Raw genomic sequence first — 22,932 nt, forward strand, 5'->3', positions numbered from 1 at the left:
CACACAAGATACATACATCAACATCCATTCAAGCCCATTTTGAAGACACACACACTGCATTGGACTACTTGCCAGTTGTGTACTTGCACATGGAGTGGTAGCTTCAGTTGCATAGATTTGATGTCCCTATTCCAGTGAACAAAGATGGGGTTTGAACTCACACCAATACCACAAACAGGTATCCAGCTCTGAAATAGTGGTGAAGTTGAAACTAGCCACAACCTTTATTTGTATTGTCCAACTAGGAGCATCAATATAATGTCAATATATTAAACAACTTTTATTTGTATTTTCTAATTAATATGTCTGTAAATGGTGTGGCCCTTAAAGTTGCTGAATCGTGGCCCTTTTTGAGCTTGAGTAGACATGGGAAGGCCTGAACACAACATGCTAAAGTGAAAGGCTTTTTGGTCAGTTGAATTCAGGCCATAGAGTTAGTGGGGACGTCTTCCTGAGAACACAGCAGGGAGAGTGGGATCATTGCCAGGAAGAAACATGGCTGAGCTAAAAACGTTTGTCAGTAATAGGTTTAGGGAAAAATTATATGGTAGGAAAAAATTAAATATGGAGTTTGATTGGGAAATATAGAACATGTAAAATGCAGAAATTTGGCATTCAAAATGTATTATACTGCCCAAATATGGTATTAAGGAAGTTACTCCAAGGGAGGGGGCATTTCCCTGGCTAGGCTTTATCTTGGCAGGTAACTGATTCGACAGCTGTCTGGGCAAGATGGCATCACTTGCCCACAGAAAAGCCAAAGTTTGGCATCATAAGTGTTTTGTTTAAGATGCACTGAGTGTATAAAAACTGAGATTTCCATCATGTTTAGAAGGACATCTCCAAAACACATAACCACATTTATACAAACAGGGGAGACATCTCTGCTGGGAAAATATTGGGTGAGAAATATCTAATGCGCTGTCACTCATTTGCAAATGTTCTTGCTTATGCTTAGAATTGTTTTAATAACAACTTGTAATTAATAGAGTTTGTTTTTAAGTGACTTGAATGAGAGTTATCTAAGAAAATCGCCTTTTACTATAGAGAACTTGTTTTCTATGTATTTTTGGATCACTGAGCTTCACCTATATGATGTCTAGACAGAAGCTCTTATTTTCATCGAACCAGAGTTTCTTTTCAAACATAGAAGTATTATTTACTTGGATGAACTAGAGAAATATGTAATAGAAGGCTGTGATTTTGAAACTATATACCTGTGTAATTTTTACATGTATTCCAAGTATATTTTATATTTTTGTCTTTTATTTGCTGACTTGCTTGCTTGCTAAATAAACCTTTTAAAGAAGAAAAGGATTCATTTTTGAACTTTTAAGACAAAAATATTACAAGGTATCCAGGAGTGAAGATTTAAAAGAAATAAAACAAGATACAATATATTCTGAGACCATAAATGAATTCCTTGACAGATGTGTAAAGGACACAAATCTATAAGTCATCCATAAGAAACCTGTTTATGAGGAGCCTTATAGGAGACATTCAGGTTTTTGCCCATGGAAACTGACAGATTTACTCAAATTCTTCATCATATTTTGAAGTGGCTAAATGTTCTCATGCAGGGAAGGTAGAAAATTATCTGCAGTTATTGGCAGAGTAACCCTTGAGAAATAAAATTCTCATTTCTCAGAAATTTGAAAAATGGCAGTCTAGCCTTAGCAAAGCAGTTTTATGTTAGTTTGGATTAATGGTTTCTTTAGTTCTGTGTATCTGAACTTGAGCTGTCAGAACAGTACCTTGCACTGAAAAAGCACTAGAATGTACTGTGCTTAGCTAAAAGGCAAAGCCCTTCTCCTTACCAAAAACAAACAAATAAAATAAATAAATAAATAAAACGAGGTGACATTTGACAGAATGACCTGTAGCATGACTGCTCTTAAATCTTTCTTTCAGCACTGGTTGACAGAGCTGGAAATCTTCGCTATGATCTTTGCAGCTGCCATCCATGATTATGAGCACACTGGAACTACCAACAACTTTCATATTCAGACAAGGTGAGGCTTTTTGATGAGCAATAAAAACAAAAAAAGCTATGAAACAGAAGATAAAGTGTGTACTAGTGTTGTGCGGATGAAACAGAATTTTAAATAGAACAAAACAAGAATTTGTGGACTGATATTTTAATATATGAATTAATAATATTTTAATTAATTTTTTAAACTTTTTTTGAGGTTTGCAAAAGTCAGATAACAGGACTTAATACTGAGTGTCATTACCATCTATCAATGAATGAGCCTAAATTTCACCAAAGAAGCTAAAGATTTGCTATTTTCAACTTAAATATCATATTAGAATCAGTGTTTGAGTTTATTGAAAAATTCAGCATTGATTTTAAGCATGTCTGTTGTCATACAATCAATTTCTTTCATTTCTTGCTACTTATGCTACTATAGCCAATTGTTAGTGTAGACTTTGTCACAATAACTACTGTACTTTAGGAGGCTTAAAAAACCATAATGCCATGCATTTAGTCTGGAACTAGAGATTATGATATACACAATATATACGCATGCCTCTCACGAAAAATGACCATGCCATGACTTTGCCACAATATCTAATCTAAGAGTATACTCCCCTCATTTCCTGGCATCATTGATTAGGTACATCCTATTCTTTTGAGCTAAGGTAGATTATATTAACAATCTGATCAGTTCTTTGTTCATTCTCAATATTTCTAATAAATATAATTAATGAGGTTACCACATGTTGGAGGTGCCTTGATGGCATATAAAAACAATTCCATATGGCTGCCAATATATTTCCCACCAGATCCCCAAATTTTAGCTACTAGCTGATGCCATTTTCAAAACAGAAGAGTGTTTGGTCCCTTGCAAAGTCCAATCAACGTTGTGCTTACTGTGTGTCAGTACATACATAAATAAATACATTTAGAACATAGTATCAGGATACACGTGCAAATTGGTGATGTAGACAGGAAAAATGATGAATGGAAGAAATTAAAAACTGTGGCAAATTATGCAAGTACAGTGCTTTGTATAAAATGCGGAATGAAAACAGAGACTAACGAAGAAGTCCTAATTATCATCTCTAATTTAGAAACAAGATTTGTTAAGCTGGAGTGCCAAAAAAGAGAGTTTTATAAGAAGAGAATTTTGAAACCATACTTAGGAGGAAAGGAATGCAGGATAGGGCAAATTATACTGTATATTATGGAAATAAAATTAAGACCATGACATAAAAGATGTTTTTGATAACAGCTTCACATAGGTGAGAATGAGTTGACAGTGGAAACATTCAACTAAAGGATGGTGGACTCTCTCTAATGGGCTGGAGAGTTATCTCTCAGATATATTTCAGCTCTGGATTTCCTGCACTGAGCTTAATTAATTAATTAAATTGGCTTAAAAGCCACTCTCCAGGCTATGTTTTTGTATACTAACAAAGCTTTTCTCCATATGATTTGGCATGACCTCAGCTATCATAACTAGTAGTCAAGCCTGCTGGGAGTTGTAGTCCATAATGTTTGAGGATACTAAGTTGGAGAAGACATTTGTCATGTCAATTTTTAACATTATCTCAGATGTCTAAGGGAAGATGTGAACCAGCCTGTTTCTAAATAAGAAACTGAGACCACTGAATATTTGGATTATCTGTAGGCATGCTATTGTGAATCAAAGCTCATAGTCTCTTCAGATGCGGAAAGCTGAATCTCTAAAAGAAAACTTCTAAAGACTTTTTGTCATATCAGAAGGAATAGAAAATAATTTTTATGAAGAATAACCTTGGACTTAAAGGGAAGAAAGATTATCATGATTTGCTGCAAGATTTCTAATATTTTAGTGAGTGGGGTGAACTGAATAGGAGCTGAATAACAGCCTGGTGCTTTCACCCTAATTAGTTTTTGTATAAGCACACACTGGATCACAATCATATCTTTCACCAGATGCTTAAGTAGAACTTAAACTTGCTGAGTATTAAAATATGTCTCAGAAGATTCCCAGAAGAAGGGAATGGCAAACCACTTCTGAGGACTCTGTACCTAGAAAACCCTAGAAAGGATTGCCATAGGTCAGAGTCCTCTTGACAGTACATAATTATTATTAAAGAGCATGTGCAGCCCTCCAGTATCTATAGGAGGCTAAAAATTGTCTCCCAGAAGCTGGGATATTACCAAGTTAGTCATCCCTGTTTTCAGCTTCTTTGTTCCTTATGTGTTTTTGTGTGTGAGAGAGAAAGTAGGAGGGAGGGAAATAGTGTATATATCAGGACCAGCTCAAACATACTTCAGCTTAAGTAAAAGCCAGATCCTTTTTTTTGTCCTCCATGTGATTGGAATGAACAAGTGACTGGTATAAGTATCTGCCATGTGAAATTTGCATGACATGTGTAATTTTTAAAATGTTTATAATTGTTGGTTGTTCCCACATGAGTGAATCCATGCAAATTGGCTGCCTGATCCAAAGAGAATGAGTGCTTTTGTTACATAAAATAAACTTAATTCTGATATTGTGATGTACACATTCCCTTATCTAGAAGGAAAGATGGAGAAAAGGCATATTCACAAACTAACTAGTGTTTTAAGCTCAGGTATAGGAAACATGCTTTCTCTTGGAGTAAGCCCTGTTGAATTCAATGGGACTTAGGATTTATCACCTCTATCTCAGTGTGTGTGCATGCCAGTGTACATGTGTGTATGTTGCCACTTATGTTGGTGGCAACTGCAGAGCTTATTTCTGTGGCTGTTTCTGGAACCAGATATTTATTCAGAACAACCTAGATGCTGTGTGGATTCCATGGCGTTCTCAGGGAAAATGTTTTCATCAGAAGAATTGTCTTTATAACAACTGGTTCCCTGCCCCACCCCAGCTTGGAAATGCCTCAGAAGTTTGCAGTGTTGAAGGTGTTCCATGCACATAATGGCAGCCACCACAAACAGTGAAAGGAACTTCACTGCCACTATAGGAATGTGGAAAACTCCCTCATCACAGAATGGCATGTCTGACCCATTTATATCAATTTGTTCTCTGATGCATTCACTTTGTAACAAATGAAAACTGAGCTGAATGAGCTGACTCAGCTCCACCTTTCATCTGTTCTGATATGAATGCACACCCCCAAATACACATGTAAGAGACAAACATATACTGTACTGTACTATGAGAAAAATATTTGTTATATCAAGGGGAAGAAACTCTGTGTTTATGAATGCCAAGTCTTTTTTACTTAATAGGTCAGATTCAGCCATTCTTTATAATGACCGGTCTGTGCTAGAAAATCATCATCTTAGTGCTGCATTTCGTCTGCTGCAAGAGGATGAGGAGATGAACATTTTGTCCAACCTTTCAAAGGATGATTGGAGGTAAGAATGCCCACTGACCTTGCGGGCTATCATTTTGATTGCTCCAACTGTTCTCTCTGAATGCTCTCAGCAGGAGTCCTGGTTTATTGAGGATAAGTTGAAGGATAGAGTCTCATTGCAGATAAGAGAGAAAGCACCCAAATTGTGTTGAAGCCAGGAGCTGCAATATAAATTGTTTTAAAATAAAAGGTAATGATGGGCCATTACCTTTCTCTTTGCTGCTCCTGTTGCAGTCACAGAGTGGTGGCTAGTAGAGCTATTCCACTTAATGAATTAGAGGGGAAAAAGTAGTTTCCAAGATCTAATCAAGAAGGGTTTTGATTCCAAATAAAATGCTGGATTCACACAAAGAATATTCAGAGAAATTCAATTGTCAGTGATTCAATTGTCAGAGAAATTCAATCAATTGTATTTCAAATGCATCCATGAATATGAAATCTAGTTTGACTGATGTCTTCTTCAGTGGCCTCTGGTAAACAATAACAAAATCTCAAAATAAAAATTGTTCAATTCATTAGCAAACTGTATATGAAATTCCCCATATTTATACTTGCAGCATGAATGCCCACACATTAATTACATCAGTGCAGTTTTTCTGCAACTATCTTATTCTCCTGTGTATGTTGCTCATACCTGCAAGTATACTAAATAGTATATAGTATGTATACTATGTACACTATATTGCTTGTGCCTGCAAGTATATTAAAAAGCTCTACAGATTTACTGGCAACATCCAGCTAGCCACTGATGGAAACAAAGCTGGAATAAAGTGAGCCCTTTGGCCTGATCCATTAAAGTTGTTTATATGATTATATGTGTCATATTGTCAGAATGCACTATTTTTGGTCTGGGATTTTGTTAGGGACACCAACGAAGCTTGTAAGTGATTTCTAAGTTGAATTTAATAGGTTCATAATTCTCAAATGTGTAATGAGCCCAGAGTTCGATCTAGCAAAATTTAATATTTCTGTAATTCAAACCATGGCTGAGTATTAGTTTATTTATAATTTGTGTGCCAGCCTAAGCAGTGCCATTAAACATCCAGGATTTGCTATTTTGCAAATGTTTCAATCTGTATTGTAACCCTTTAATTTCCAGGACAAATATACAGTAAATGTCCTATTCGCAATACACATGTACATGGAAGGGCTTTACTTTAACCTTTTATTTATACCTTGCCCAAGCCAATCATTTTTAAAATTTGGAACCAAAACCCTACAGCAGCCAAATATTTTTGAGGAAATAGTTATATTGATAATATGCCCTCAGTCCTAGTAATGCTAGGCCTCCTATTCTGTAGCTACTGTTTCTTCCTGCTCTGCAGCTGCTACTTTCAGCAGTTCCCTCTTGCTGGGTTGTAGTAAACAACATAACACATGTGAAAACTGTCAATCAGGGCTTTATTTAGGCATTCAAGTAGGGGGCAGCATTCTAGTCCAACCCCTCCATCTCCATTATCTCTCCTTCTACATGTGAAGGGCAGTGAGTCTGAAAAGGGAGAGCTCTGCTACTTGTGGTGCCTCTCCATGCCAGCTGGGACCCTAGAAAATCAGCATCGGACTCCTGTGGAGAGCCTCCAGACTTGTCACTCTGTATGCATAGGAGGATGGTGGAACAGGTGGCAGGGTCATGCTCCCCTCCAGTCAATGTGTGTTTGCCATGATAGATAATGCCTGAAAAGAATACAGGTGATACATGACATTGTGACAAACAGGTTTGGGCAGAAGAAAAATCAGAACACATGTTACAGAACATTCACAAAATGAAAATGTAGACATGCATATGCAAGAATCTATGAATTTCTGAAGATGTCAGATTCAGATCACACTGCGGATATAATATGCCATAACATGCCACGGTGTTAACTAAGTAGCTTCATAGTCATGTGGTGTTCATGTGGTTTTTGACTCACCGTTTGTATTCCCTTGTGGTAATTTTTAATACATTCCTTTTTAAAGTTGTATACTGATGTTGGAGGCTACACTTGTGATTTGAATCAGGGTTCCTTAAAACCCTGCATTTTTTCTGTGTCCACCGGCTGTCATGCTTTCAAAATGAAATAAGGGATTTGTCTTATAGCTTTCTTTCTCTGCCCTTTTTGTTTCTCTTTCCCAAGATGTTTATGTGCCTCCAGTTCATGTGGTGGCATTGGAGGCAAGGTGTGTGGGTGCAACTGAAGGCTGATGGCTCCTTGCTTCTTTCCAGGAAAAGACATGCTGAAGGAGGGTGCAAAAGGTTTTTATAAAGCACAGAGAAGCTTGCAAGTTGCTTCCTGCTTGTAGTGGGGGATGCATCTGATATTGGTACACAACATTTTAAAAGAACATATTAAAAATTGCCACAAGGGAATTCCAACAGCAGTTCAAAAACCATTTGAGCACCTCATGACTACACCTTCCTGGCTCATACATTTTTATTCACTGCCCCTTTTAAAAATTGTATAGGGAGTGGCTGTCATCCATGCTAAAATAAAGAACCCTCTGCAGCCAAAATGCCATGCTTCTGATAAAAAAAAAAACACATGACTTTTGGGCAAACAAATCCATGCTTTTCTTTTTAAAAACTGAATTTTATTTTATTTTTTCCTGCATGAGTATTCATATTTCAGAAAGAAGCAAAATTAAATTGCTAATGGTTGTACAGAGATGACGTATATTCTGTTATCAAAAGTAATGCCTCTTTGAATACTGATCCCTAGTAAACAAAACAGTGGGAAACTCTGTTGCCTTTATTCCCAGTATGTGTCATGGACCATTTAGCTGCCCTCTCTAATTTTATTTCGTGGATGCATTCTTGCAATACTTTCTAGTTATGGTAGATCCATTTTGATTTGTTGTCATCAGAACTGGATGGCAGACCAGTCTCTTATAAATTTTCTGCAGAATAATCATTGCTTGAGAGCACTAATTAAGAGTACAAAACCAGTTAATTCTTTTTTGAAAGGTAAAACTACATTATTTGGTGATAGGTAAATGAGGAATAACTTCACTTCTTTGGCAGTGTAACTACAATGTCTCAGCTACATTTCTGGTTATAGTGTGCTTTTTTTGGACCAAAGAATATTACATGATTCATGGATGAATAGCATTCAGATATTTCTGGAAAAGAACTAAAAAGTAATGGTGCACTTACATTTGAGAAATGGCAAAGAGTTATGTTATAAGGTTGGAAATCTGTTTAACATCAGTGGAACAGAGCAGTTGCTCTTCTGTTACAAATAGCCAAATTATGCTTGTGCAGGGAGGGCCTGGGTAGCTCCTTGCATGAGTTTCTCCAAACAGGGTGCAGCCAGCATTTAAAAGAATCTGGAACAGTAACTATGGGGAGTGATGGAGAAACCATTAGTTACTTGTAAATAGTAACTAATTACTCTTTAAAAAGCACTTTTCAAGCTTTGAAAGTAACACAATGGTAAGATTTTGTTTTAGGTTCCCAACAAATTCCATCCAAGTTCACATGTTTTTAACAATTCCTGCATTACAGACACATTTTGCTTAATTGAATGTGGTGCTAGCAAAGTAAACATGTGTCTCCATGGGTGTTTAACAGCTTGCTTTGTGCTTGAATACCATGAATAAAATCAAGATAAATAACCAATTCACTGTTTGCTGTCCATCCTTCTATGTACTCTGAAGACTGACAACCAAACCAAACTCTGGGGCTTTTAAATCCAATCACGGGCAATAATTTTGACTCTCAGGGCCAAACTATACATTAAACACTGCAAGAGGCATGACTGGGGCAGACTTCTGCATCTGAGAAATTTGATTGACAAAAGGAAGAATTTGTTTATGGCTTGAAGAGCAATAACAGAATCAATTATTAGATGCAAGAAAAGCTCTTGCAGTGACAGACTCACACAATCAGCACTTCAGGGATTCTCTCTTCTTGTGATGGATCACTTACAATCTATAGTTGGGCTCATGATCTCCCTGGTGATTTGTATCACACTTGCCCTGTCTCCCAACTACCAGTTCGATGCCACATCCTGCTGACTCTGCCATTGTGTGCACAGGAAGTACTAGTAACAAGATCTGGGCCCCAGAGAAATCTAGGGAAAGAAATTTGCCTAAATATAATGAAGCATGGTTGTTGTGGGTTTTTCGGGCTCTTTGGCCGTGTTCTGAAGGTTGTTCTTCCTAACGTTTCGCCAGTCTCTGTGGCTGGCATCTTCAGAGTACAGCACTCTGTGCTCTGGTGTAGTTGGCTTGGGAGTACCTTCAGAACATGACCAAAGAGCCCGAAAAACCCACAACAACCATTAGATCCCAGCCATGAAAGCCTTCGCGAATATAATGAAGCATGGTTTTCAATTTATCCTCAATGTTTTATGGAGGGAAATAGGCTTGTAACTGTGCCTTAGCCTGCCAGATAGTGGCCTTGTTTCCATATGCATGCTTTGGCATTGCACAACATCATATTTATATGAGGTCTGATGATTTTAGATCTTAACATTTCCTGAAGTATCCTGAAGTCAGTTTCTAAAAAGAACTGTTTTATCTCTTAGCAAGCAAGACCACATCATCTGACTTAATTGCTCACTCTAGGTCTGGTTTTCCTCCCTGTCCTTCAGCTGCAGGAAAAAGATAATGTGAAGTGCTTAGTGACGCACATGGGAGTGTAGCGTGAGAATGTCATAAATTATTTGTAGACAGAGAAATAAAAAAAAAGGGGGGGACAGTGTTTCTTAAACCTTTCTCTTCCTCCCTCCCTCCCTCCTTCCTCCTTGCCTGGATATCTTCCCCAGAGAATTCAGGACTCTGGTGATTGAGATGGTACTAGCTACAGATATGTCTTGTCACTTCCAGCAAATCAAAGCCATGAAGAATGCACTTCAGCAGCCAGAAGGGTGAGTCACCTCGTGACATTGTATGGAGAGAATAGCTGTGTTACTGCTGGTACTTTGCCACTTCATTAAACAAGCTTTAAAAACATCTCTCTGGGGGAACTTGGCTTCCTTTGATGCCTGTGCCTCTTTTCTTTTTGGAGTGATTGAATTCACACACATGCATCCATTCAGAGGCAAACACAGGCACGCTCCCAGCTGGGATAACAGAAATTTGTATTTTTGTTGCATCTTTTGTGTATTATATAAAGTTTTCTCTTCCTCAGACAGAGGGAAAACTGAGACACACAGCACATTACTTGCACCCTGTTGTAACATGTTGCTATACCTTCTAGAAAGCATTAGATGATGCAGTGAAAGTATCCTGTGTTTTACTTCTCACCGTTGAAATATTCTTTTCAGTGCTGGAATACAATTTACAAATTCTGGGTTGGAAATACATGAGGAGGATTTCCTTTTTAAATTGTTCTCTTCGGTCCATGAATTCCTCTGCCACTTTTGTCCTGTTAGTGATTGGTTACTTCTTATGGAAATTGGGGGACTTTGTCCAGGAATAAGCTCTAGTGGCAGCCACCAACATGTCCTTAAAGAGCATCTGTGGCTGCAATCTATGAGTTACATTTCATATGTCTCTTTGATGTAGAATATATATTTAACTCAGTTCAGGAACTGCACTGGGTAGTTCAGCAGTCCCGAGGGGCTTAGAAATATACAGTCATTATCAGAACCTTGAAGCATATGAGGAATAACATGCAGAAGATGTCTTATTAGGAGTGTTTGAATCCATTTGTAGTCATGTATCTCCACTCTACTCCACTGATTCTTAGTGTGGTCTAGTGGATAGAGTGATGGACTAGGACTCTAGAGAACAGGTTCAAAGCCCTGCTCACATGCTTACCTTGAAACTAAAAGTCAGTTTTCACTTGACGACATGTAATCTACACATCTCCACTTGCTTGTTTCATATTTTGTCCATAGCTTCAGAGTCAAATTAGAAACAATGCTATTGACTAATAAATTAAGCATGTGTTTTCCAGTCAAGGACGAATAAAAAACCAACACAAAAACAAAACACACTAAATGCAAGATACAGAGCTGAGAAGCTCTTGAGTGAGCTCACCTAAATTTGATTCTCAGTGGCCATAATACTATTATACAATCTATTCCAATGTAAGTCAAACAGCATAAAACATGGTAGCAAGTTGCCACTAGATAAGAAGTTGATGTTTCTGCTGCTCATCATGTTCCAAGTCACTTTATTCGTACACAGTGTCCTCATTGTGTCAACTTATTACCTAGTCGCTAATTGCTGCTGCAGTTTGTGCTATTTGATTTACCCTGGGACATGCAAGTTATAGGACTTTGGCCATGTCATTAACCCGCATTACTGTTTCTGATTAGGAAAAATAGGGAAGTCAATTTTTTTTTCAAAACTCACCAAGTACCACAGCTAGGATAGTTATTAGCACCCTCAGGGATTAAAATTTTGCTAGTCCTCTTATTGTCCTCAGATTATTTTGTATACCTTGCTAGATATATGGATTCACAAATCATTTTACTTCATGAGTGTCTTAGTAATTTAGATGAAAACAGATGTATGAAGCGTTGCCAACTGAATATGGTTGAATATTCTCAACAGACTCAGTCTATCAGGTGAAGCTAAGATTAGCTTCATTTCCTCCCTTAGCAGTTTTTTCCTTTTCTAGCAATGCACAAAATTGAAGTGTACCACTGTCTATCTTTACAGCATCGACAAACCAAAAGCCTTATCACTGATGTTGCATACAGCTGACATCAGTCATCCCGCCAAGGCATGGGATCTCCATCACCGCTGGACCATGTCATTATTAGAGGAGTTTTTCAGACAGGTAATTTGAAGAAGATTTACTGCTTTCTAGTTTCAGTGACACAGTGATGAAGACATTAAATCCAGCATTGTATACCTCTGAGTATACAGTTATATGATTGCACTATAACTGATACTTCACTCCTTTCAATCTCACAGGTGAAAACGAAAAATGAAAAAGATTTTTTAAAATAAAAAATGGAGAACTGTAGTGGATTTTTCACATTTGTGATATTTTCTGTAAAATATTTTGCACAAAACACTGATTTCATTGCAAAATGCAGTGATCCAAACCCTATGAGATATTTACTTACACACAGGAGGAATCAAGGAAGCTGTCACAGTTAAATACAGCCTTGGGAATTATAAAAATTATAGCAACTGACAGTTATTTTAATGGGTGTCTTGATGGTCTGAGACAAATGGTTTTGTAGAAGGCAAGAACATTTGCAAGTATTTGTTACATCCTTATGTTTTTTATTGAGTGCTAACATGATGTATATGGGTTCTCTTATGGACATAATAAACATATTTCTTGTTGGCAAGAAGAGTCATCAATACCCATTGAACTCCAAACATGTCCCCCAAGAATCTATATATCCAGCTTTCCTGGGTCTAAAATTACTTTTATAATTTTCACTAATGAGTACATGAAGTGTTCCATAATGGTAGCATGTCAGTTTTCGAGTCATTCTTTTCATACTGTCATAAGTGATTTGTATAAATTGCCTTTAGTAGGCAATGTTTACTCAATTTCAGTTTTTATGAATGTTGTCATTGCAATGTGCCAGAAAAATGAAAATCACACAGTAAGCACCAACAATGAAAACTAAAGATTTAAAGATCAATTTAAAGAGCACAATGACACAGAAGTTTTTACCTAGTGCCTGAACACTAGCAGGGAGGAGAACTGGAGGCTCTCCTTGAAAATTTGATGCTATAGCTGAGGCATCATGACAGAGAATTCTGGGCTCTGAGCCTTATAAGATTTTGTCACATAGAGACAGAAATCAGAGAAAGGCTTGTCTGGCAGATTTCTTTTTTTAAGTGGGGAGATTCACCCAGACAAGACATTCTCTCAGTTATGCTTGCCCATTGCTTTTTTTTGCGGGGTGGGGAGTTCACTTTGCTGGGGGATCTTCAAACAAATAATGCAAATGACTAGCCTAGGTACAAGATGTTCTCAATAGCCAGCCAGGGATGGCCTTGTCTTTAGGCAGATGTTGTGGGAATGGCAGCAGGATACTGATTGTTCCCCCTGAGCCCCCAAGCTATTATTTTCTTTTGAAGGATAGAGCTATGTGTGATGTATAGCCTGTCCAACATCCCCTAAAATAGCTTTCTGCCTGCAAGTGTGGTGGCATGTCCTTATCCCATTGCCAAGGTTCAAGTGTCAGCTGAAAGTCCAGTCCACTTCTGTACATGGAATGAAGAGAGTGTGATCTTGAACTCTCTGCGGGCCTGAGTCAGGCCCATCTCATCAGTAAATTACTTGCTTTGTAGTGCAACATTCTAAACTGTGTTCAACAGTAATCCCATAAGGAAGATTTTAAGGAATCAATACAATAAATTAGCAATTCAGTAATGGCAAGAGCCACATGAATTGGGTAAAAATCTATTTTATTTTAGTATAATTTTGTTTGTTTTTATGCTTCCTTTCTCCCAGTGAAGGGACTCAAGGTGGCTCACACATAGATTAAAATAAACAGGAATTAAAAAACACAAACCAGTAAAAAGCAATTAAACTTACTAATATTAGAACACTCATCTAAATACAATTTAAAAAAATTAAAATGACATCAGAAAGGATATAGAAGCAGTGACTGTAGGGCATCTAAGTTATGTTTAAATTAGATATAAAAAGCTTGCCTAAAAGGAAAGGCTTTCATTTGTCACTGAAAGGGCAGGAGAGAGGGGTCCAAGCTAGCTTCATGAATCAGGGCATTCCATAATCCAGGAGCAGCCACCTAGAAGGCCCTCTCTCGGACCAAAGCAAAAATCTAAATACTATTGAGATAGCTCAACATTGACACTAGTAGAATGACCTTCGGATCATCAGCATGAGGATGTTGTAAAAAAAGCTACAGGAACATCTAATTTGTAGAGAAAGGAGGACATTCCCCAAAACTCAGTTAGATAAAATAGCTTCTGTTGCCGACTTAATCATAATAATCAGGGAAGCATTTTGCCCATCTCGCTTTCTTACTGAGGGACTAATCATTTAAATAATATATCTATTCACTTATGCAGAACAGTGTGGGAGATAATTTTTGTACATTACCTGACTGATCCTCAGTCATTATTCCAAGTGTGTGCACACGAACACACAAACAATCATATACAGAAACAGATGGAGTTGATGTGAAATCATGGATTGAACTAAAAATGTGGGGCCTTACTGCATATGTGTGAGGTACATAGTCATAATATCCAGATAAAGCAACCACTTTATACTTTTGATTTTTGCTCAGAAATTCTGGTCACTAGTCAAAAAGTGTTGGTTTTACACTTCCTACAAATAACAGAATCAGAAAGGCTATAAACTGGACAGGCCATCAATTTCTCTTTGGCCAGTTGGCCTCTCTCTCTTTTTGTACCAACTGCCTAACAAAAGAGAAAGGGGAGAAATCTGCCATTCCATGTTTGGTTTTCGTGATATTAAGATGTTGAATGATACAGTTACTGTGCATCAGAAATGCCTCCCTTGAAAGTTGTATGTAAGTGAGAAGAAAGAGCACAAGAGCCTGGTCCTTTACATTCTTGCGCTAAATTAACATGCTTTTTGTCCTCTTCCCCCCCCATCCTCTCCCCCCCCCCCAGGGTGACAAAGAAGCTGAACTAGGGCTTCCTTTTTCCCCTTTGTGTGACCGTAAATCAACCATGGTTCCACAGTCTCAAATAGGTGAGTACATTCAGTAAGGCTACATTTTCGAAGTTGTAGGAGTAGGAGGAAACCTTTCTTGGAGAGAATGCAGTTGCTCCAGAAGTGTTATTTTGTGTATCATAAAAAGAGAGGAATGTCATTTCACTGATATTTCTTTCCTTCAAATGAGTAGGTATTCTGAACCAAAATCATTATTACACATTGTTTAAAAGGGCAGTTCTAAAATGTAGCTGAATTAATTCTGCAGCACCAGAATGGCTGCCAATACAAGTGATTTTTGCCTTCTATGTTATAGTATGGGATTTCTCTGTGTCCCTTCACCACACATTTAAATACACTTTAAATATCACTTACTCTCACTCACACTGTATATATGCACGAGTGTGTTTGTGTTTGTGTGTGTGCGTGCATGAATGATATTTGCAACTCATCAATACAACTGCAGTTGGCTGGATAGCAGAGTAAGATGGAGCTTCTGGCAAGGGGCCCCGAGTTCAGTTCCCTACTGTGCCTCCTGGGGGAAGAGCCAACCTGTATAGCCTTGAGCAAGCTGCCCGCCCAGTCCAAGGGTGCCCCCAGAAGAAGGGAATGGTACTTCTGAGTACTCTATACCTGGAAATCCCTGGAAAACATTGCCAGAAATCAGAATCTACCTAACAGCATGTAATTATTATTTATACCTAGGGAACTGATTAGTGTTACTCAATAAACTCTTTCCCACTTGTTTTAAGACTTCTGAGTTCTTCACTGTTCTGTTTTCCTGGTTTATTGTTATATTGCTGATAGAGGCAGAAAAACCTTGAAGGCCATGTAGGTTGCCATCATCTTTCTTCATCCCAGTAAAAGGCCTCACAGTACAGTGATACAGTGCAGACATACTGATATAAAGTTGGTGTAGCTTGTATCAGGGCCAGATCACACCAGAGACTGGCGAAACGTTAGGAAGAACAACCTTCAGAACACGGCCAAAGAGCCCAAAAAACCCGCAACAACCAATAGATCCCGGCTGTGAAATCCTGCACAAATACATTGAGCTGGCATTGTTAGCATGTATATATTACTGAAACAGCAATGTCTACGTTAGCTTGGGCATGTTGTGAGAATGGCTGATGGTTGGAGTCCAAAAGATCTCCTGTATGGAGAATTAGTGCAGGGAAATCACCCCAGAGGGAGACCACAGCTGCGATACAAGGATAACTGCAAGCGGGATCTGAAGGCCTTAGGAATGGACCTTGACAGATGGGAAACCTTGACATCTGAGTGTTCAGCCTGGAGGCAGGTGGTGTAGCATGGCCTCTCCCAATTTGAAGAGACACCTGTTCAGCAGGCCAAGACGAAGTGGCAGTCCAAAAACCAGCCAAACCAGGGAGCTGGACAGGGACAGATTGTATTTGTCTTCAGTGTGGAAGGGATTGTCACTTTTGAATTGGCCTCCTCAGCCACACTAGATGCTGTACCAAGACCTCTATTCAGAGCACATTAGCATAGTCTCTTGAGACTGAAGGATGCCCATCTAAGTGAATCTACCTATATTTTACATACAGAAAAACTCACTTCGACAAGCTAAAAAATGTAACCCTATAAAATACAGTTAGAAAAATATATTTCACCCACGTTCTAAAATGTGAAGAACAGAATTCATAGCCTTAACCAATTATACTTTTGACATACATCAAACATTCTAAAATGAAGTTCTCTTTCCCAAAAGAATTAATTGAGCTAGCACAAAGCTCTTTAGCTGTTATCCATGTTCCTTTCTCCTACACCTTTCTGTCTAATTCAGCTATTTTTATACAATTTTCAATTAATAGCATCAATACATTTAATTTCATTTTAATTAATAAGCTTTTAACTTCCAGTTGCTCTGTTTGTGTTTCTGCTGTTAAACAGTCACTGAGGTTTGTTTCATAAAAATGAAACATTTCATTGCAGACAAGCATCATCAGCCTATTTTTAAGGTATCAAGCATCTAACGAAAATATTAACAAAACCAATTGTCTTTATTGCGAGAAGCAAGTTGACACTATGAATGTTGAATTTTTACGTAGGTTATCAAAAACAGCTCACAAGGAACATTTCTAGAACATATGCCAATGCATCATTCTATCACAGTGGTGGTGATGAGAAAAAGAAATGTCTTTTAATATTTTTCTACTGGTGCTTGTAAAGAACTTTATTTTATATTCTCTGCTAATGGGCTTGAAAGATAACATGTAATGACTATAATCTCACAGCAGTGGCTGAAGTTTTCAGTATCACTGCCATGTTCTTGTTATAATTGCTGGGGAAATGCAAGCCACTTGTAAAAAGGAATGAAGAAATCAATATTCAGTGTTTTATAGGAACAGGATTGTATTAACTTTGATATCTTAGTCCCACCCCTCTCCACCATGCTGGCCAATAAGTAACTGGAAGGACATAATGTAATAGGCCTCCTGGTGTCCTCAGCACCATGCTGGGATCCATGTGAAGCTCTCATACTGTCGAAATCAGACTGCATGGCTGCCTCTTGCAAATCTGGAGATTCTTGCTTGGGTGAAACTTCTAAGGGAGTGGAAATGGGGAGGGTGGTAATATTTGGGTTTAGACCATGGCCCAGTGGTAGAGCTGTGTTTTCCATAGACTCAGTCCCATTTCCATCCCTGCCACCTCCAGTTTGAAGAAGTGCATGTCTTAAGATCTGAGTTAACTGCTGCCAGTCAGAGCAGACAAGTAGTAGAAGGCTGGCCAGAGTGACTTATTATAAGGTAGCCTGTGATAGCCATGGAGGAAAGATATTTTCTCTTTAGCCTTATTTTCCCAAACAGAGCTTCAGGAAACTTTTGGCCTTTAATTAAAATGCTCTTATTCATAGCCAGTTATAAGTGGAGAATGAATGATAAATTACATTTTTAGCAAAGATAATTATAAGCAAACAAGCACTCAGGTAGTACTGAAGTCTGATTTATACAGCCCTGTACTCTTTAACATTTTATTGAATTCACAGAGTTTGCTGTGTTTCACTGTCATTAATAATTATATCCGTTGTGTAAATCTCATGCTCTAACTTTATAACATTTTCATTTCTCAGTCTGGTGCTCTGTGGGCAATTACTTAATGGGTTCATATAGTGAGTATGTGATTAAATCAGGAACTATCATATTTTTCTCCTTTATTATGCACAGATAGAAGTTGTTTTCTCAAATATGGTGTCAAAAGACAATAGCAGAACATTTCATTATTGATCCCATTAGGTAATTAATATGACTTTTCTAGAGTTGGATAGTTGATTCATTTTCTTGAAGAAGTACCTCACAGGTATAAATCATACTTTGCCGTTTATCTACAGTGATGAAGTAAATATAACTGACAAGTAGAGCAAGTTTCAATGTTGCATGTAACTGGCATGATAGTACAGACTCTACATGGCAGCACTACAAATCTTCTCCTTTTAGTTAACTTGCAGTTGTCAGTCTATTCATAACTGAACACTGAGGATGAAATCCTGTTGCTTTGTTATATAGACAGAAGGTGAAATGCATAACATTCCTTTGTTTCTTCCTGGCAAATAATGAGTTACTGCTGGAATTCTTAGGGGTGCCTGCTTGGTGCAGGCATTTGAATTCCAGCAGGGACTCATTAATTGCTGGCTAGGTGAGTGAATGTTAAACTTGTGTAATGGAACAATCGGATTTTAATGCCAGTGTCCGCTTCTGAGATCAATCCCTGCTCTGTGTCCTGAAGAAAATGCCTTCGTAGATTTTAATATATTCTGTTAGACTTTTGCACACTCCAGCTGAACCCAACTGAAAATAAAATGCTGGGATTAAGTCCATAAATCTCAGCTACAAATTGCTACAAGTTAAAAAAAATCAGTGTATGTACAGTATTTACTGTTGCGCACTAAAACATGTGACTGATGTGTGACAGGAAATGCGTAGCCAACAGATTTATGCCAATGAGCTTATGCCAGGTGGCATAAATAAAAGACCATGATGTATTATGATGAACAATTTTCAGTGAAGAAAAGTAATAAATATTTAGTGAAAAGAAGTTAAATGTCAAGACCTGTTTTTAAAGCCAGTTTATTTTGTAAATATTGCATCATGAATCCAATATCAATATCTGAAAGCCAGATTACTTTCTCATCAGTCAGGCAAAACTGCAGTAGAATACCACATCAAGAATTGTGTATTGTTTAACAGGAGGGTTAGAAGATGTAAGAGCTTTTCCTTCTATCTGAGGTTGCCTGTGGCTTGCTTGATTGGGGATTTTTGTTCCTTGTCATCTGTGCCTCTTCCTGCTGATTAGCGTAGTGACATTATTTTGTTCTTTCCCTTTGCCTGGAAGGGAGAAAGCCCACTGTTTCAGTACATACTGGAAAACCCTGATGGTTAGATGGAGATGCTTGAATCTACCGTGCATTAATTAACAGGCCACTGTACTCCTTTTGAATATTGTATAGAAATAACAGAAACAACATTCTATCTTAGGGATGCTCCCAGAATCCAACAGTGGCCACCAGCAGTGTTTTATAAGTTGCTGGGTTTTGGGTTTTTTTCCCCCATTCTCAGCTTTTTGGCCATTAATGTTAAGGGTGATATTTTTTCCACATTCATTTCTCATTTGTTTATTCTTTTCAGTTAGGGAAGAGAAACATGTGCTCCTCCAGATATTTTTGGACTACAATGTCCATTATCCATCACCATGAGCTGTGCTGTCTAGGGATGACGGTAACTGATAGCTTCTCTTCAACCAAGTTTTAAGTAGTTGTATTTGTTTCCATTTTGGAGTGAAGAGCTGAATAGCCTGTTGCTTCCATTTGATTAAATTCATCAAATCAAGAATGTAAACATAGAGGGAGAAGATTTCCTTGGAGCAGCTCTTGTAAGGGAACCAAGTGAATATAAGTTTACTATTTGTGAGTTTCCGCCTGGTCAGTGCTTTGGGAGGTAGCCTTTTGGTTTTAGTCACAAGTTGCCTTATAAAACAAAGAAGATGGGAGCTGCTTGTTTCCAGGACCTCTTTGCCTTCTAGTAAAATCAGCTAATGGAGAGTTTAGGCACTGCTCAGCTAGAGGGAACTGTGTAGGCACTGCTTCGTTTTGAATCAAAGTCAATGAGTCTGGTGGGGAAGAAAGGGGAAATTTGCTCTAGAAGAGGTTGTACTGGCTTTTCAGGACCTATTTAAGAAAATTTGAGAACTTAACACTGTCCTAAGAGGTATAGTCGTGCCACGCTGGATGATTACCCCGCTCTACGATGAATCCGCTTAACGTTGAAGTTTTTGCAATTGTTTTTGCGATCGCAAAACAATGGTTTAAATGTTTTTTTGTTTCATGATGATCGGTTCCCTGCTTCGGGAACCAATTTTCGCTTTACGACGATCAGCAAACAGCTGATCGCCGGGTTTCAAAATGGCCGCTGGCTGAAGAAAATGCCCCCCCGCTTTTTTTAGGAATGATTTTTTGCTTAACAGGCACCAGAAAATGGCCGCCGTATGGAGGATCTTCGCTGGATGAGCGGGTATTCAGCCCATTGGAACGCATTGAACGGTTTTCAATGCGTTTCAGTGGGTTTTTTAATTTTGTTTGATGATGTTTTCGCTCTACAGCGATTTTGCTGGAATGAATTAACGTTGTCAAGTGAGGCACCACTGTACAAGTAAGAGTAGTAGCTACGAGTGTCTTTTATCTGTTTTAAATAACACTATTTCCTAGTGAAGATGAACCTTACTCCCTCCAGGTAGACCACTGCAAGTTATTCTCTGTGAGCATGCTTTTAAGAATTGTTCAGAAACTACAACTGATCCAAAGTGTAACCATAAGATCAGTGTTTCAAATCGATAATTACCTTTTGCTCCTGGCCTGGTTACTTATTTTTGCAAGTTCAATATGAAGTGTTGGTCTTTATTCTAAAATCCCCCAAGAATGAAGTCACCGAAGGAACAGCCTCTCTTCTGAACCACGGCAAGCATTGTGATTAATTATGAAATTGCTTTAAGATCAACAGGGCAGACAGGGAGGGAGGTGTTCTATGTTCTGTTGATGAACAGAAAGATGAGTATAAAACAAGAGGCCTTGGGTGGGGATAACAAAGTGGTGCAAAAATGTGGAATGTACCTGTGGAGTTCTTTTGGATTTCCCTCTGCTTATCGATCTGTACTGAAGAGTTGTATTTCAGTTGGCTTTTATGGTTTACTTTTAGCTGATGCATCATCTTATTTCTGATCTTTTATTATATGAGAGAGAGATAGCAAGAAAGAGAGAGTGAGAGAGCTGTCCTAGGGTTTGTAAGATGCTTCCGTTCTTCTGTAAAAGGGAAAAAAAAGGAAGATAGGATTAAAGGATTTCATCCTTTTCATAGCACCTGAATCACAATTCTATAACAACTCCCATGTAAAGAGTTACTCTGTCATATGCATGGAGCTCCAGCCTGAAATAGTCTGTGTGCCTCATGTGGTACAATTCTCAGAAACCATTTTATTTTTAGGGACTTACTCGCACGTAAGTGTTTATAGTATTGTATCCTTAGGGCTGTACTACGTTTTAAGTAGCAAACAAATCTATGGTGCTATAGGACAGCTTTCTCATGAATATGGCTGTATGTCACATGCATTTGTAAGCATATGGTGCACTCCACATGGTGCGAAGCTGCCACCATGGTTGCACTTTGCCTGCACACTTGGGGGAAATGAGTGCAGGCAGGTAACGTTAAGGTCACAGGGAGGGGGGTTTGGAAGAGCCTTCATCTTGCCTGCCTCCCTCAGGATCGGCCTCTGTTCACTTGCCAACTTCGCAGCCCACTCACCCACCCCTTAATATGTGAGAATGAGAGTAGCTGGGAATTTTTGGTCTGCTTCCATAACTGGCATGTATCACGAGGCAGGCAAGTTTTCACCCATCCAATTCTTACTTCAGGTTAAATAGGTAATGTGAGGAAGACACGGTACTAAGGTCACAGCTGTGGGGAGTGTGAAAGGTAAGAGATTTAGTGAGTTCCTTTGGGACACCTGAGGAGGGTGTCAATCAGCCCATTTCCCTGATTGGTAGAACAAGGCGTATATGAAGGGGAATGGTGTTAAGAGAATCTCCTGGGCAGCAGTGCACCTAAGGTCTCGAGGTTCGGTGACTGAAGCAGTGGGAGGATTCCTGCAGATGGGTGGCTGAAGATATGCTAGTCACAGGCAGCACACTTCAGCAATTGGAACTCACTCTTGGTAGCCTGCTCCGGTTGTAAATGGTACACTGGAGTCAGATGATAATTTTGCACTACAGTGAGCCCCCTTGTGAAAGGGGAATTAAAAGTTTAAATAGTTTAATAAAGTTGTGGCCCTAGTTTTATCCAACATCTGTGTCTTGTCTCTTTATTCCAGGCTGGGTGGGCAAAGTTGTTTCATTCACATATTCCATATTTTAGAAATGCCTTTTTAAAAAGGATATTTGTGTGATTGTAAATTTTGGAATAGTCTTTCACATTTGTCACATACATATTCTTTCACATCTGACCATGTTGTATTAGAATTCTTGATTTCGAAGGAAACCAAGGCAGAGTGTAGCCACACACATATGCTGGATTTTTAAAAAAGCCAATTTTAATAAACTCAGAACAAGGATAAGTAAGGTCCCATGGCAGGAGATCCTTATAAAAAAAGAAGTTCAAGAAGGGTGGGAGTTTCTAAAAAACTAAATTCTAAAGGTACAGCTACAAACAATTCCAACAAGAAAAAAAGGTAGGAGACAGGGGGGAAAAGGCCAGTGTGTCCTCACAAAAATCTAAGAGAGACCCTAAAAATAAAAATAGACACATAAAGGAAGTGGAAGGAAGGCCAGGTCACAAAGGAAGAGTACAGACAAGTAGCAAGGAATTGCAGGGATGGCATTAGAAGGGCAAAACACTGAGAATGAGCTGAGGTCAGCTAGAGACACTAAAAGCAACAAAAAAGCATTATTCAGCAAAAGGCGAAGAAAAGAAACAGTGGCTCAGCCACTCGGTGGAGATGGCACAATAATAACAGATGAAGGCAGAAGTGCTCAATTC

General features: G+C 38.4%; 1 protein-coding gene across 20 annotated transcripts in view; it reads left to right on the forward strand.

Moving 5' to 3' along the window:
- Nucleotides 1-22,932, forward strand: part of PDE1C (phosphodiesterase 1C) — a 480,765-nt gene that overhangs the window by 384,462 nt on the left and 73,371 nt on the right. For all 20 annotated transcript variants that reach the window (XR_013537380.1, XR_013537381.1, XR_013537377.1 and 17 more), the window contains 5 exons: nt 1,912-2,012; nt 5,210-5,338; nt 10,086-10,187; nt 11,932-12,052; nt 14,851-14,932. Coding sequence is in view for 11 of the 20 variants with exons in the window: in XM_073003804.2 (XP_072859905.2) it covers nt 1,912-2,012; nt 5,210-5,338; nt 10,086-10,187; nt 11,932-12,052; nt 14,851-14,932 (535 nt within the window). In the remaining 9 variants the exon portion in view is untranslated. The remainder of the gene's footprint in view (nt 1-1,911; nt 2,013-5,209; nt 5,339-10,085; nt 10,188-11,931; nt 12,053-14,850; nt 14,933-22,932) is intronic.

This window comes from Pogona vitticeps, chromosome 6, assembly GCF_051106095.1.
Source record: "Pogona vitticeps strain Pit_001003342236 chromosome 6, PviZW2.1, whole genome shotgun sequence".
Taxonomy (NCBI): domain Eukaryota; kingdom Metazoa; phylum Chordata; class Lepidosauria; order Squamata; family Agamidae; genus Pogona; species Pogona vitticeps.